Below are 13,845 nucleotides of genomic sequence, written 5' to 3'. Positions count from 1 at the left end.
GGTGTCTGTACACCGTCATGTGCTATGCCAGCGGTGACTGTGAATTCATTTCACAGACAGTACTGAGTACTTCTGGGGTATGAGCAGCATCCACGGGGGAGACAGGTCATCGTAGATAGTTATCAATAAATGAAGATCTGGGAGAACTTCAGACAGAACCTTGAGCTAGATCTTGAACACAGCGAGGGCACTTTAATTAGGAAGAGGAGAGGGCATTCGTGGAAGGAGGAATCACCTGAGCAAAGGCATGAAGGAAGAAAAGCACATGGCATGCTTAGGGACTAAGGAGGAAACCGCCTGGTTGCAGGGACTTGGTGAAGGGACAGGGTGGCATTGCTGCTGGGAAAGAAGTGGGAACATCTGGCATTATGGGTGCTAGGCTTCGGGGCCCAGAATTGCGGGTTATTGGAACCGGAAGCAAATGTGCCTTAATCCTTATCCTTTCACTGCCCTGGAGCAATTATTTATTTGAGAGAGAGATGGGGGGAGAGCACAGAGGGAGAGGGAGAAGCAGACTTCCCGCTGAGCAGAGAGCTGGATGAGGGGAGCTCTATCCCAGGCTCCTGCCCTGGAGCAGTTACCAGGCAGAACAAGCCCTGTCTCCTGGGGGTACAGCGCGGAGTCCCTGGGTCCTGCAGAGCAGCAGCCTTCTGCCAAGCTCTTTAGCTCTCCGGCCAGAAGGCTTGATCCCCAGACAGGAGGGTTTTTTGTGTTGTTTTGTTTAACCACTCGAACACACGTGGAATTTTAAAGCAAACCCCTACTTGTTCCCCTTTGGCAGTTCCGGTTTAGTCAGCCCAGCGTGAAGTCTGACATCTGAATGGTCAGAGCAGCTCTGCTGATTTTGCTCTGTCCTAAGCAATGACCCCCACCACACACACACCAGCATGGCTGCCCCCTGAGGACTCGGATCACCAGCCCTGAACTGGCCAGGAGCAAGAGCTCAGGGGGCTGTGGGCACCCGATGGATGGATAGATGGATCGCAGACCAGCTGAAGCCAGAAGAAGACATGTTCAGGGATGGAGGGGCTGGGGCTTAGAAACGTGTCAATTTTTCCCCCAAGAAGGTTTAATTCTCCCTGCGTAGGAAACTGTGAAAGCACTTCCGTTTTTCAGTGACACAACCACTCTGCACCAGCCCAAACTGTATAATAAACAAAGGAAATGTGTGAACACACACTGGCTTCTCTCAAGTTAATACCACATTCCGTTCCCGGTGCAGAGAATGCACTTTTGTCTAGTGGAGAAAGACTGGGCCTCTGACAGCCAGGATTTGGAGAGCTGGACAGGCCCTTAGTCACTAGGTAAGCTGGGTAAACCAAGGCCCACAGTGAGGGTACCTTAGTTAAGATCACGTGATAATCTCTGGAGGAAGCAGGTCACTGATCCAGGCCTCCGACCCAGGTCTCTGATTCTGATTCCAGGGCTTTTTTTTTTTTTTTTTTTTTTAAGTAGTTTCCACACCCAGTGTGGAGCCTATCATGAGGCTTGAACCCACAACCCTGAGATGAAGACCTGAGCTGAGTCAAGAGTCGGTCACTCAACCAATTAGCCACCAAGCCACCCCTGACTCCAGGACTTTTTGACAAGTTAAATGACTTGCGAAGGTCACAGAGCCAGGCAATCGCACGGCCAGGGCAGGAACCTAGGTCTGTGTGAGGCCACGCCCGTGCCAGGGCTTCTGCCTCTGAGGTGTTTGGGTTCTGAGTAAGACTTGACGCCCGGGCAGTAAGGAATGTCAGTGGTCAAGGTCAGTAAAGCCGCCTAGCAGAAGTCCCGTGCTTTATATTATAATAAAAGTGGGAAAAGGAGAGGAAAAAAGAGAATCCTGTGCTTCCACCACCAACACACTTGTTCAGTTGTCCTGTAACCTTGTGTTTTCTCATCTGTCTCCCTCCCAGGCTGTGAGCTCCTCGGTGACTGACCCTCAGGCGTCTCTGTATCCGCAGTGCCCACATCAGGGCCAAGTGCCCAGAGCCCATGGGGCATGATTGTTGAATTCCTTTGAGAATTCACCTGGCAGGTGTTAAGGAGTACCCACTCTGTGCCGGGCACTCGGCTAGGTGGAGAGTACGACCTCTGCCTCTACAGCATTTGCAGTCCTTTCGGGAATTAAAGAAACACGGGGCCACGTGAGTCCAAACAGGATGACAACATGCGGTAAGTGCCGTGCAGGGAAAGGAGTGGGGCTTGGTGAGACCCAGCGAAGGTGCTGCTGGGGGGATGGGTGGGGCAGGCCCTTCTGAGGCAGGGACGTGGAGGTGGCCATCTAAGGGAAGAGAAGGAGGAAGAGATGTAGGGTTCGGGGAAGCGAGTTGCAGGCAGAAGGAACAGCCTTGTGGAGACCCCAAGATGGGGGAGGGGTTGGTCTGGTCTACAAGGCCCGTGGGACTGGAGTGAGTGGGGCCTGGATGAAGTGGGGTGCTGGCAGGGGTGGATCGGGCAGGGCCTTGGAGATCAGGGGAAGAGTGAAAGGGTTTGTTGGAAATGCCGTGGCAGCCATGGATGGTTTTTGGGTTAATGGATAGCACAGCCCAGGTGACTTTTCAGGAGGTGATTCTGACCACGGGGTGTGGAGCAGGTGGGAGGGGAACAGGAACGGAGCAGGGAGCCTGGTCAGGTGACCGTGGAGTCTGGACCTGTGCAATGGGGAGGAAGCTGGGTTGGATTTGGGGGGAAGAACCAGCCGCAGCCACTGATGGACAGGCTGGTGGTGGGAGTGGGAAGGGAATAATTAGCAGGGAGGCGTGAAGAACTGGGTGGATGGAGCTGCCGTTTATGGACCAGCAGAAAGCAGAAGGAAATGGTTTGTGGGGTAAAATCACGGGCTGGCTGCACAGATTGGAGACTCGTGTTAAGCATCCAGAGGCTATGTCAAATAGGTAATTTGAGTGTGGGGGTCAGACGAGAGGCCTGGGAGTACTAGGGAGTGTCGGGCTTGCAGGGGGTACTTCAAAGCCTCGAGGATGGACGAGAGGAGCTCTGAAAAGCAGAGGAAGAGAGCCTGGGATGGAGGGGCAGAGAACAGGCAACAGCTGGAGGGAGGAATTCCAGAGGGAAACGGGGATCAGCTGCTCTGTTGAGTGCATCAGCTGTGTGGAGAGAGGTCATGCAGAGCAGGAACTGAGTGTCCTTGGATTTAGCAACATGGAAGCTACTGGTGACCTTCACTGACTCCGTGAATGACTCAAAAGATGCATAAAGAGGAGACAAGAGCTAGAGTGGATTGAGGAGTTCAGGAAAGCTTTTAGAGGGAGGGAGGCAGCCTTTCCGCAAGATCCTCGGGAGGCTGAGTCCTGAGAGACATAAATGCTGCCTGTAGGAGACTGAACTGAACTTGACAAAGCCCCTCCCCCACTCTGATGGGGGAGCAGAGGGTACAGCTGGAGGGAAAGGTGGGGAGGAGCTGGCTCACTGCTCAGTAGTGGGGAATCCGATGACCTCGCCCCAGGAGACAGAAGCCCCTACCCCCAACCAGCACACAGAGGGGACTCAGAGACGTGTGTTCATGTCCCTCCATGCACAGAAGTCTGGGAGGTGAGGATTCCAAACCCACAGCCTCAGAGGAAAGAAGGGCTCTCAGACACCATCTGGAGCCGCCAGCTCATTACACAGAGAGGGGCAAGGTCTGGCTCCAGGTCACCCAGCATGGCAGTGATAGGGGATAGGTGATCTTCACTGATTTCCAGTGGCCCTCCCTCAGTGAGTCAAGCGTGACTTCTTTCGCCCGGCACACAAGGTCTTTCCTGCTTGAGCAAGAACCCAGCCCCTCCCCAACATCTAGCACACACAAGTATGCGTAGCCAGGGGCAGTCCTCGCAATCACCCTTTAAAGTAGTTGTTAAGGTTCTCATTTTGCAGACCAGGAAACTGAAGCTCAGAGGAGTCTGGGCACCTGTCCTAGTTTGCCCAGCTGAGCCCGGATATCATCTCATGAGTGTCTCCAAAGTTGTCTTTCCCCCATGCTCTGCGCATTCACCATAAACAGCCTCTCTGGGAAGCCGTTCCCGTCCCAGGCCCTGAGTCACCTGGGAGTCGGGTCACGTCCCCCGACACCAAATCACTTGTTTAAGTCACAAAAAAGTCCATTGAATGGGCCTGAAATCAGTGGTGCCCCTGATGCCCCAGCAACCCGGGCCTCCACCTAATGACCACAGGGACCCCACAGGCACGCTATTCCCAGGGCCCATTGCCCCAGGCCAGCCACCCACAGCAGGAGTGTGTGCCCCCCCCATTGGCACAGGACCTTCTCCCCTCCCAGCCCCAACCGCCCAAACCCCTGCCCCTTCCTCACCTGGAGACCACCAGTGGTAGGATCAGCATCTTCAGCATCCGCATCAGGAGCTCCCCAGGAAACTGGAAGTAACTAATTTCCTGAAAATACAGCAAGAGCAGGGGTATAGGAGGCTGCTTACAGTCTCCGAGCACTGTTTCACCCGTGCACTCCTCGGGAACACAAGGACACGGAGGAAGCAACGGCTGGGGAGCCAAACAGACTTGGATTCTAATCTTGACCTCCTGTAACTAGCTGTGTAGCCTTAAGCAAGTTACTCAGCCTCTCTGAGTTTTTCTCATCTTTACGTAAGGGTTGCAACCTCTTGGTAGGAGCCTTTGGAGGCTTCAGTGTGAGGAGGCACAGAAAGCACCTGGCAGATGGGATGGGAGTAAAGGCTCTGTAATGGCGGTAAGTGGCGGCTCTCCCTGACATCTGCTCGGTCTGCCCGCCTGTTCGCGGTGCACGTGCGTCTCCTGCAGCAGATGGTCAGTGGCAGGAGGGCAGGGCTAGAGACCGTTCACACATTTTCTCAGCCCAGGCTGGGCAGGCCTCATGCTGGGCACCCCAGAATGAATGCAGCCCCGCTCCTGCACCCAAGACTGCTCAGCCTGGTGTGTGAGGAGACTGACTCAGAGACAGAGCATGGCCTTTTTGAGTTTGTGCCTCCTTCTGCAAGGGGTACACCCATGGGTGCGGTTACCCCCAACAGCACCCCGGGTCCCTGCCAGCCCCTTGCTGTGTGCCCATGGAAAATGCTGAAGGAGAGCACATCGGCTGGAGTGGGTGGGACGCCACTCAATAGAGAGCCCTTACTCGCAAAGTTCTTGGCATTCAACTTCTGCACAGGCTGCTAGGTTCATCCTACCCATGGGGCCTTGGATTCCGGGGGCCAAGTCTGTGTCCCCTTCCCCATCAGCTGTCTCCAGAGTCCCAGGACCAGAACCTGACAGTGAAGTAGAAGGGCTCCTAAGCCCAGTTGACTTTGAATTTCAGATGAACAACAACTGAAATGCAAATTTAACTGATTGTGTGGTTTTTAAATTTTTAAATTTAATTTAACTCAGTTTTGCTATTTCTGGCCAACCTAGCTTGAGGCTACTTTTCCGAGGGTAATGTTGTGGGTGAGGCTGGTACAGGGACTTTCCAGCACCATCCAAGTTAAATTTTTGTACTTGCAACCCTCTTTTCTCCCTCCCTTCTCCTTCCTCCCTCCCTCTCTCCCTTCCTTCCTTCCTTCATTCCTTCCTTCCTTCCTTCCTTCCTTCCTTCCTTCCTTCCTTCCTTCCTTCTTTCCTTCCTTCCACCGGAGCCAAACACTTGGTTAATGGTTTGATGCTTTGGAAAGCCCCAACTCCTATAGTTTTGGTGCTGAGAAGGGGTTTTAAAGATCTTCTAGTTCAGCTGAGCCAAAAGACAGAGAGGACTTAGCGGTGACAGTGCAGGCCCAGAAATCAGGCCTCCTTTCCCATTCTACTATCATTTCCAGTGCTCCAGAAATCTTTATGAAATAAGGATGAATGGGAGAGACACTTTTGAGTCCTTACATGAGCAAAAATGCTTTTATCCATCCTCCCCTCACCTCGGATAGTAGTCTGGCCGTGTATAAGATTCTTAGTTTGAAAGAATTTTCCCTCCAAATTTCAAAGGCATTTCCCTTTGTCTTCTGGATTCCAGTGCTGTGTATGTTTGGAGCCATTCTTTCTATCCCTTAGTGGAGACTTGTTTCATTCCCTCAGAACCACTGAAGGATTTTCTGTTAATTTCCAGTTTTCTATAATTTTCATGGTGATGTACCACCACCTGAGATTTTCTTCTTTCTTTTAAAAACAAAATTCATAGTGCTGTGCATACATTTCAATTCTGAGAACTTTCTTATAGGCTCTGTGAAATTTTCTCTCCATTTTTTCTGTTAGCTCTCTCAAAAACCCATACATACTAGAGAGCATGTTGGACATCTCCAATTTTCTTCTATTTTCATCTCGTTTTGTTTTACTTTCTGGGAGATTTCTGCAACTTTATCCTAGCTACTGACATGTTTATCTTGCCTCATCGATTTTTAATTTCTAAAAATTCTTTCTTGTTCTCAGATTGTTCCTTCTTTTTGCATCCTGTTCTGTTTTATGGTCACTGTATCTTCTCTTACATCTCTGAAGAACTTAAGGCAAGATTTTAAAATTTTTCTTTTATTTCCTGCATTGTCTCTGCTTCATTAGAGACCCTCTTTTCTGTTTCTTTAGTCCCTGTCTTTCTGTTAGAAGCTTTGCCTTTGGCTTTCTCCTCGTATGTAAGTGTGAGGCACTGAACTTACGTGTGCATGAATGGAAATCGTCAGGTGATGGCTCCTTGAGGACAGGTGATGGGTGACAGTCTGAGGACACTGAGGACAGGTGATGGAGATCTTTTTTCCGAGGCTCAGTGAGAAGTCTCTTCTCACCTCCACTAGGGGCTGAGGGTGTGCCTAAGCCCAGCTGATGGTAGTCTTACAGGGATCCCACACTGCAGTGCAGATGCCCAGTCATTTGCGGGACCCATGTGCTTCATCACTTCCCCTCCCCCAATGCACACAGGTGGACCGATTTCCCTGTCAGGCTTCTCTGTGAGACACAAGCAGGTAGGGTGAGTGAGTGGGTGGGTGAGGAGTGCCCTGATTACATGGACTGAAGCAGACTGACAGGCTTTACTGCTCCAGTTACAAAATTCCAACCAATGCCCCTGATTTCACCTCCTGGCTTCACCTGGTCTCCTGCAGCTCTTTGCACTTTCAAGTGCAGAAACTTTCTGGAGTTTTCCAAGCCAAACTGACATGGCATCTACTTCTATAGACACAGGCTTCAGCTTTCTGTGCTCTACTAACTGAGATCATTCAACTCTATTCACTTGCTATCTTGCCTAATTTATCGTACTCCCTCAACTTCTTTTCTCCATTGTCTCCTTTTATGTTCTCTTGCGAGCTTATATCTTTTAAAAAATCCCATGAGTATAATTTTAGTGGAATTCCAGGAAATAAAGGAAAATGGATGCAACTGTAAATTTACCATGGTTTCACTGGAATTCTCAAAATGATCTCTGTTTTTATTCATTTATTTATTTTTGGAGAGGCAGAGAGCATGCATGCACGAGCATGGGAGGGGGAGGGGCAGAGGGAGAGGGAGAGAGAGAATCCCAAGCAGGCTCACATGGGGCTTGATCTTACAACCCTGAGATCATGACCTGAGCTGAAATCAAGAGTTAGACACTTAACTGACTAAGCCTCCCGACTTAGGGGCCCCCTCAAAATGATCTATATTTTTTCATGAGCTACTAGTTCCAAAAATCTGTGCTCTTGTAAGTTCTTTTCACAAGTAGGACGTGCTTCCATTTTGCAAATTGTTTATGACTTTTGCCTGTTGCATAAGCTTGCAAAATAAGAAGGGTTTAGTTTCTGAGTCACAGGCGGAGATCACAGAAACAACTCCTGGATTTCCAAGTAGGATGCTGAGAAAGCCAGTTCTTGCCAAGTGACTTCTCTAAGACTCCACAGCCTTTCTTCAGTTTATCTGGCAGGTTAATCCAGACCGGAACACATTTGCATTTCCAAGCAGATGGGGCAGGCAGCTTTGGCAAAGGAGGCCCCAGATGAGCTTGGCTTTTAGTAAAAAGCATTCCAATTTGTTTTCACAAAATAATCTTCCTGCAGGAAATGTATTTGTCGTTGCTCAGGGAAATTAAAGAAAGTAGATTGCAGATTGTTTGTGTTGTTGCGTTTAATTCAGCAAAGAGGCGAGGGCTCGCTCTGCGACAAGCCTGAGCTAGACTCATATTTTGGCTCATGAAAGCCCATGTGATGTTCAGCAAGTCAAAATCTGCCAGGAGCTCCAGACACCTGCACAAAAGGCTCCAGAGCGGCACAGCTGGCAGCTGGTTACAGGGGAAGGCTGAGTGTGATGTGAGCGAGGGAAAAGAGCATTATTTCAGATGGGGGCAGGAATGGGAGAATTTTTGTAAGGTATGGAATATGAGATGGCTCTCGACACAGGTAGGCCTTGGACAGTCAGATGAGGGAGGAGTCAAGTACCAGCTACTCAGTGCTGCTGGAGGCCGGGCACTGCTGAGCCCTTGTTTATGCTCCTGACAGTTCCAGCAGACATATGGTGCCCCCACCCCAGACAAGGAGAACGAGGCTCAGAAAGGAGAGAGGATTTTGCCAAAGGCCACACAGCAGCTTATGAGTAGAGACCAAGTTCAAGGCTCTGCAGCCTCCAGAGTCCCTCTCTTAATAGCTGAGAGTGGCTTAACAGTGTTAGCCTGGAAATAGGGGCTCAGTTTTCAGGGAGGGGGTGTTTCCCTTTTCCCGGAAGATGAAGTCTGACGCTTTAGCCCCAGGTAGGTCATCTTTGGTATTGGGGAGCTTCAGGAAGAGGAGGCTTGTGAAATAGAGGATCTTCCTGAAGCCCATTGACAAAGACTCTCTCCTCAAAGAGACATGACACTGGCTGCCTGGGGCCCTCATTTTGGCCAGGCCTCATCCTTAGGTCTTGTCTTTGGCCTTCCTGGCTCAGTTAGAGCAAACATCCTGCTATGTTCGTTTAGTGAGAATGACCCCTCTCTACCTTCGGCAAGAATCCCTCTACCCTCCCCGTCTCCTCTTAGCAATGCTCTCTCAGTTGGCCCCTCACTATGTTCCCTGTCTCTAAGCCCCAGCTGTCCTTGTTGTGTTCAGACTTGAGCCTGATCTCTCTCCCCTAGTCCATGGTCTTGACACCTATCCCAGTAGTCCTGAATGAAGTCTCCCTTACTGTTTTACAAGGGTCAGAATCCTGTTTTCTCCAGTGCCATACGAGTGTCCCTCCCTATCCTGTGGGAGATGGGTGCTGAGAGGGAAAGGGGCCCTTGCTCAGACAAGGCATCGCCACCCTTGTGGTTACACAGGCCAGAACCCCGGGGGCCTGCGCTGCTTCCCAGCCCCATAGCCAATGCACCCCCACATCCTGAGGGTTCCTTTTCTGGAAACAGGTCCCACATGGGCCCTGTTCATCCTGCTGTCAGGTCTCACCCCTGTAAATACCTCTTTGCCTGACCCCTGCCTGGCCCATGACTTCCTCATCCTGCACTCTGCACCAGAGTGATCTCTCCAAACTGAGATCTGATCATTTCACTCCCCTGCCCAAAGCCTTGTGCTGTGGGGCCAGGCCCCTGAGGGCCCCTGGGCTCTATCCCTTGCCTCTGGGGGTATGTCCCCCTGCTGCCGTGAATGGTCTGCTCCACACATGCCCAGGTTTTTTATGGCCCCGCGTCTCGCTCCAGCTCTTCCTTCTGCTCAGGATACCCTTCCTGGTCTCTCTCCATCTGAGCTACTGTGGGAGGTGTTCTCTGATGCCTGCTTTGCGGTCTTCCGAGACCCCGTTCTCCCCGCTCCCATGCGTCTTCACCCTGTGCTTATTCGAATGAGATGCCCTGTCCTCTTGCTTACCCGGTGATGCTGTCTCTAACTACTTCCCCTGCCATTTTACCAGCTCTCACTCTAGCCCCACAGTGTTTCATCACACCCTTGCTACAGATAAGAAGACTGAGACTCAGAAAGGCAAAGTGACTCCTTCACTCTCATGTCACTAGGGAGCCACAGAGTGGGACTATGATTCCCAGATCCCTCAGGCCCACATACTCCTCCTCGGCGGGGACCCTGAGAAGCTCTGGGTGGCTGACCTGTGGTGAGAGGCGACGGGTCCTCAGGAAGAAGCCGAGAAGGCAGCCCACGGTGACAGACAGCACAGACAGGATGAGTAGTCCATTTCTCTTGCACACGTCCTTCCCTCGTGCCAGGATGGCACCTGGCACCATGGTGAGCCCAGCCTGCTGGCCCGGGGCACGGTACCATTCCATGCATGTGAAGCCAGCCGGGGTCACAGGGTCCCAGCCAGGGGCTCTGGCTGCTCGGCAGGCTGGGGGAGCAGTTGCTAAGCACCGGTCACCAGCCCCACAGCCATGGCCTGCATGGCTGCCCCAGAGGGAAGCCACAATCCTATTACCGGCTGCATCATTAGGAGCCAGAAACAGATTAGGGCCTGGGAAATTAGAGCAAGCCACGTGGTCTGGGGTTTTGGACCTCAAATCCAAGTGCACCTCTTAAACAGGGGAGAGGCTCAGAGATTTGCTTGGTTGATTTGATTTTTACCCGTACTTTATTCCAGAAAGAGCTGAAGGCAAAGCAATAATTAAGCATTACTGTGTACCAGGTGCTATTCTAGAAGCATATTACTTACACTAGCACATTTAATCCTAATAATCAGTTCCAAGAAGCAATTACTAGGAGTATCATTTTACAGATGAGGAAACTGAGACAAAGGGCATGCGCTGTATGCCAGGCCCATTCACTTGCTTGACCTGTGTGAGTTGTAGGGGTCATTGCGACAACCCTAAGATTTCAACGATTGCTTTCCTGAAAGGGAGATCGAGACCCCAGGAATTAGAGTCTTCTGGTCGTGGTCACAGATCTCACAGTATCAGAATGGAATTCAGGCCTGTGATGGTTTGATTGGCGCCCCAGGGACAGATAGATGGCTTCAGAAGTGCTTAGCAGTATCGTGGGGCCTGTAGGCTCTGAGTCCAGTGCACCTGGGTTCAGACTCGGGGCCTGCCATTCACTGTGATGTGAATTCCTCACTGTTGCTTCAAGCCTGAAGCTGGGACTCAGCAGGCTCTCAGGGCCTGTTATTTTAAAAAATGACACAGCCCAAGGGACCTATTCAAGTCCCAGCTCTGCCATTGACCAGCTGGGTGGTATGACCCTGGGCACGGTGCCTCAGTTTCCCCATTCATAAGACAAACATAATAATGGTGTCTGCTTGGTTGGGGCTGGTGCGGCGTCCCATCCCAAGATTCTTTGTGAAAGCAGGGCTGAACCGTGCTGGGCGGAATAGGGGAGAGGGCTGTGAGGATCACTGTCCACATTTAGCAATTTTTTGAGAAAAGCTTGCTCTTTCTCGTGGCCTGGACTGCCCTTTAAAGCTAGAGGGAATTAACTCTAGTCTGTTTCCTGGGGAGTCTGTAATCTCATTAGGGGCAGTCAGGCGGCAGCAGGGAGTGCAGTCTGTCGTAGGCGGGTTGTGCAGGGGGAAAAGGGCTGCCTCTCTGACACAGGGAACAAGGAGGACGATGGAGGTGATGGGGCCTAGGAACCGCTGGATCCAGGCAGAGGGGGCCGGGTGTAGGCCCTAAGCTAGGCACAGGGCTCCCAACTGGGAGGGGACCCTTGGATATTGGTCCCAACCTAACCAGCTCTGTGAACTCACCCTCTCTGGGCCTCAGTCTTGCTGGCCTTCCAATGAGAGAAGCAGGGGGTGTGGGGGACCTGACTGATTCAGTCAGTAAAGCATGTGACTCTTGATATCAGGGTTGTGAATTCAAGCCCCAAATTGGGAATGGAGCCTACTGAGAAAATAAGTAAAAAGTCTAAAAAAAAAAAAAAAAGAATGAGAGAACCAGGCTGAGTGCTTTCTAAGGACCCCTCTGTTCAATAAGCCAAACTTCTGAAGGCCCTGCTCTTTGCTGGTAATTTCGGGGAGTAAGGGTAGAGTGACTACAGGTCTGTGAGGTATGTTTTCTCCAACTCTGATTCTTAAAACCAAGAATTTTCTGATACACCTTCTACTCCAAGAAATGCCTCATTTTCCAGTTAATCAGTTGGTTTAGTTACTGTCTAAAAGAGAAAATATACTCTTTTATTTGGATATTTGGATTTGTGTGTGTGTGTGCGTGCGTGTTTAAAGATTTTATTTATTTATTTGACAGAGAGAGGGAGATCACAAGTAGGCAGAGAGGCAGACAGAGAGAGAGGGGGAAGCAGGCTCCCGGCTGAGCAGAGAGCCCGATGTGGGGCTTTATCCCAGGACCTGGGTTCATGACCTGAGCCAAAGGCAGAGGCTTTAACCCACTGAGCCACCCAGGTGCCCCTGGATTTGTGTTTTAATCCATGTCCAGGCCTGGCCCTTCGCCACGCCACTGACGCAGGTGTGCCTTGCTCTCCATGTCAGCCTCAAGACTCTGACTCCCAAGGTGATCCCACAATGGCTTCTGTCTCCCATCCTTTCCCCTCTGACAGTACCACCCCCTACCTCCCAGACTCCAGGCCTTTTTTCCCGCTGTTCCCATTGTCTTCAACAGGCAAAATTACAACTCATTCAAGCAAATGTTTTTACAGCACCGTGTCATGCCACCCGTGCTGGGTACTAGGGACACAGCAACGTGTTGACACAGTACTTGCCTTCAGGAAGCTTGTAAGAAAATTGAGGGGGCTCTAAAAGAAGACCAGTTCACACTCACATGTAAGTGACTGAGAATGAGCTTACTAAGGATATTTGCGAATCAAATCGAAAAGGTCCTGGATAAGAACCCGTTAATAGCTCCCTGTTGCCCACAGACTCAGTTGCCTTACAATGTTACAAGATATGTGAAAATTTTTTCAGTAATTAGAAACAAGTTGGGAAATGCTGGTTGAAACAAAGTTAAGTGGGATTTTTACTCCAGAACAATTCAAAGTCAGACTGCTCAAGTTCAAATTTTCGGTCTACATGACATTGGGCAAATCGCTTATCTTCTCTGTAAAATAGGAATAATACCACAGTACCTAGCTGATGGGATTGTGATGTGGGTCAAATATGGTGACGCGAGCTAAGTGCTCAGAGCATCCCCTGGTGCCTTGCAGACACTCACAGGGAGTTACTGTCCATTTCACTGTTTAGTTTTGCGATACTGACATATGTTGGAGGAAGTCTCTAAGTGCGGATGCAGAACCTCAGCCCTCTTCTGGAGCAGAGACGTCCATGGGTCTAGTGTTTGGGAAACACAACTTTGGAACACTCCAGACTCTGGGATGAAGTCCTTGCTCCTTAGAGAAGTGTTTGAGGGCCTTGGGCTTGCATGTGCTCACCTCCCCAGGACATCACCTCTTTGCATCCGACAGATGTGGAGCTTTTCGGACACCACCCACGTGAGTCTTTCAGCCTCACACCTCTTTCTGGCCTTCCCCCCTGTGCCCACACTGTTTCCTCTGCCTGGAATGTCCTTTCCTCTGACTCCAAAAGCACAGGTCCAGTGCCCCGTTGACTTTGAAGTCTTCCCCGACTCTCCTAGATACAGCATTCCTTCTCTTCCTCCTGCTTAGGCCCTTCTGCAGTCGCCACCTGCACGATAACCCTGGCTCCCTTCTAAGTGGCTCTAACAAGGAACTGTTTATGACAACGGGTGAAGTTTCTGTTTGTTACCACGTCGCTTGATGGATCACCTTCAAGGACATACTGCGGGGTCGGGGGGCACCCCAAGGAGCAAGGAGTTGCCCTCCAGAGCAGCTGAAACTGATGGGCAGCAGGAAGTCTGCGAGATGCTTCCTGGGCAACTTGAGCTGCACAGATTAAGATGCTATGGGCAGAGAAGATAAAACAGTCTTGTCAAAAATTAGCCCCAAGTCACAAGTCCCCAGTGCAGCCACCCCGCTCTGTGGAAGTGAGTTTGTAGGCAAGCTCTTTCCACCAGGGCAGCTCTGTGTTGGGTGTAATGGGGCAGGGGCCACAAGATAGATTTTGCTAATGATTGAT

The 13,845-nt window shown here is 50.9% G+C and overlaps 1 protein-coding gene and 1 long non-coding RNA gene across 3 annotated transcripts in view; one reads left to right on the top strand and one right to left on the bottom strand.

The window, feature by feature from the left end:
• The window catches only part of SLC1A7 (solute carrier family 1 member 7), a 44,440-nt gene extending 34,259 nt beyond the window's left edge, over positions 1-10,181 (bottom strand). The window contains exons 1-2 of the mRNA XM_032302039.1: positions 9,959-10,181; positions 4,295-4,374 (exon numbers count right to left, since the gene is read on the bottom strand). Of these exons, the coding sequence (XP_032157930.1) occupies positions 4,295-4,374; positions 9,959-10,135 (257 nt within the window). The 5' untranslated portion in view covers positions 10,136-10,181. The remainder of the gene's footprint in view (positions 1-4,294; positions 4,375-9,958) is intronic.
• On the top strand, positions 1,195-13,338 carry LOC116567152. Of its 2 annotated transcripts, none has more exons than XR_004276128.1 (3): positions 1,195-1,304; positions 1,902-2,160; positions 12,994-13,338. It is a non-coding gene; the product is annotated as an uncharacterized LOC116567152 (long non-coding RNA). The 2 variants fall into 2 exon arrangements; XR_004276129.1 differs by lacking the exon at positions 12,994-13,338 and adding an exon at positions 12,453-12,568.
• The last annotated feature ends 507 nt before the right edge of the window (positions 13,339-13,845 follow it).

Source organism: Mustela erminea, chromosome 10 (genome assembly GCF_009829155.1).
Source record: "Mustela erminea isolate mMusErm1 chromosome 10, mMusErm1.Pri, whole genome shotgun sequence".
Taxonomy (NCBI): domain Eukaryota; kingdom Metazoa; phylum Chordata; class Mammalia; order Carnivora; family Mustelidae; genus Mustela; species Mustela erminea.
This window is presented reverse-complemented; position numbering and strand designations above follow the sequence as displayed.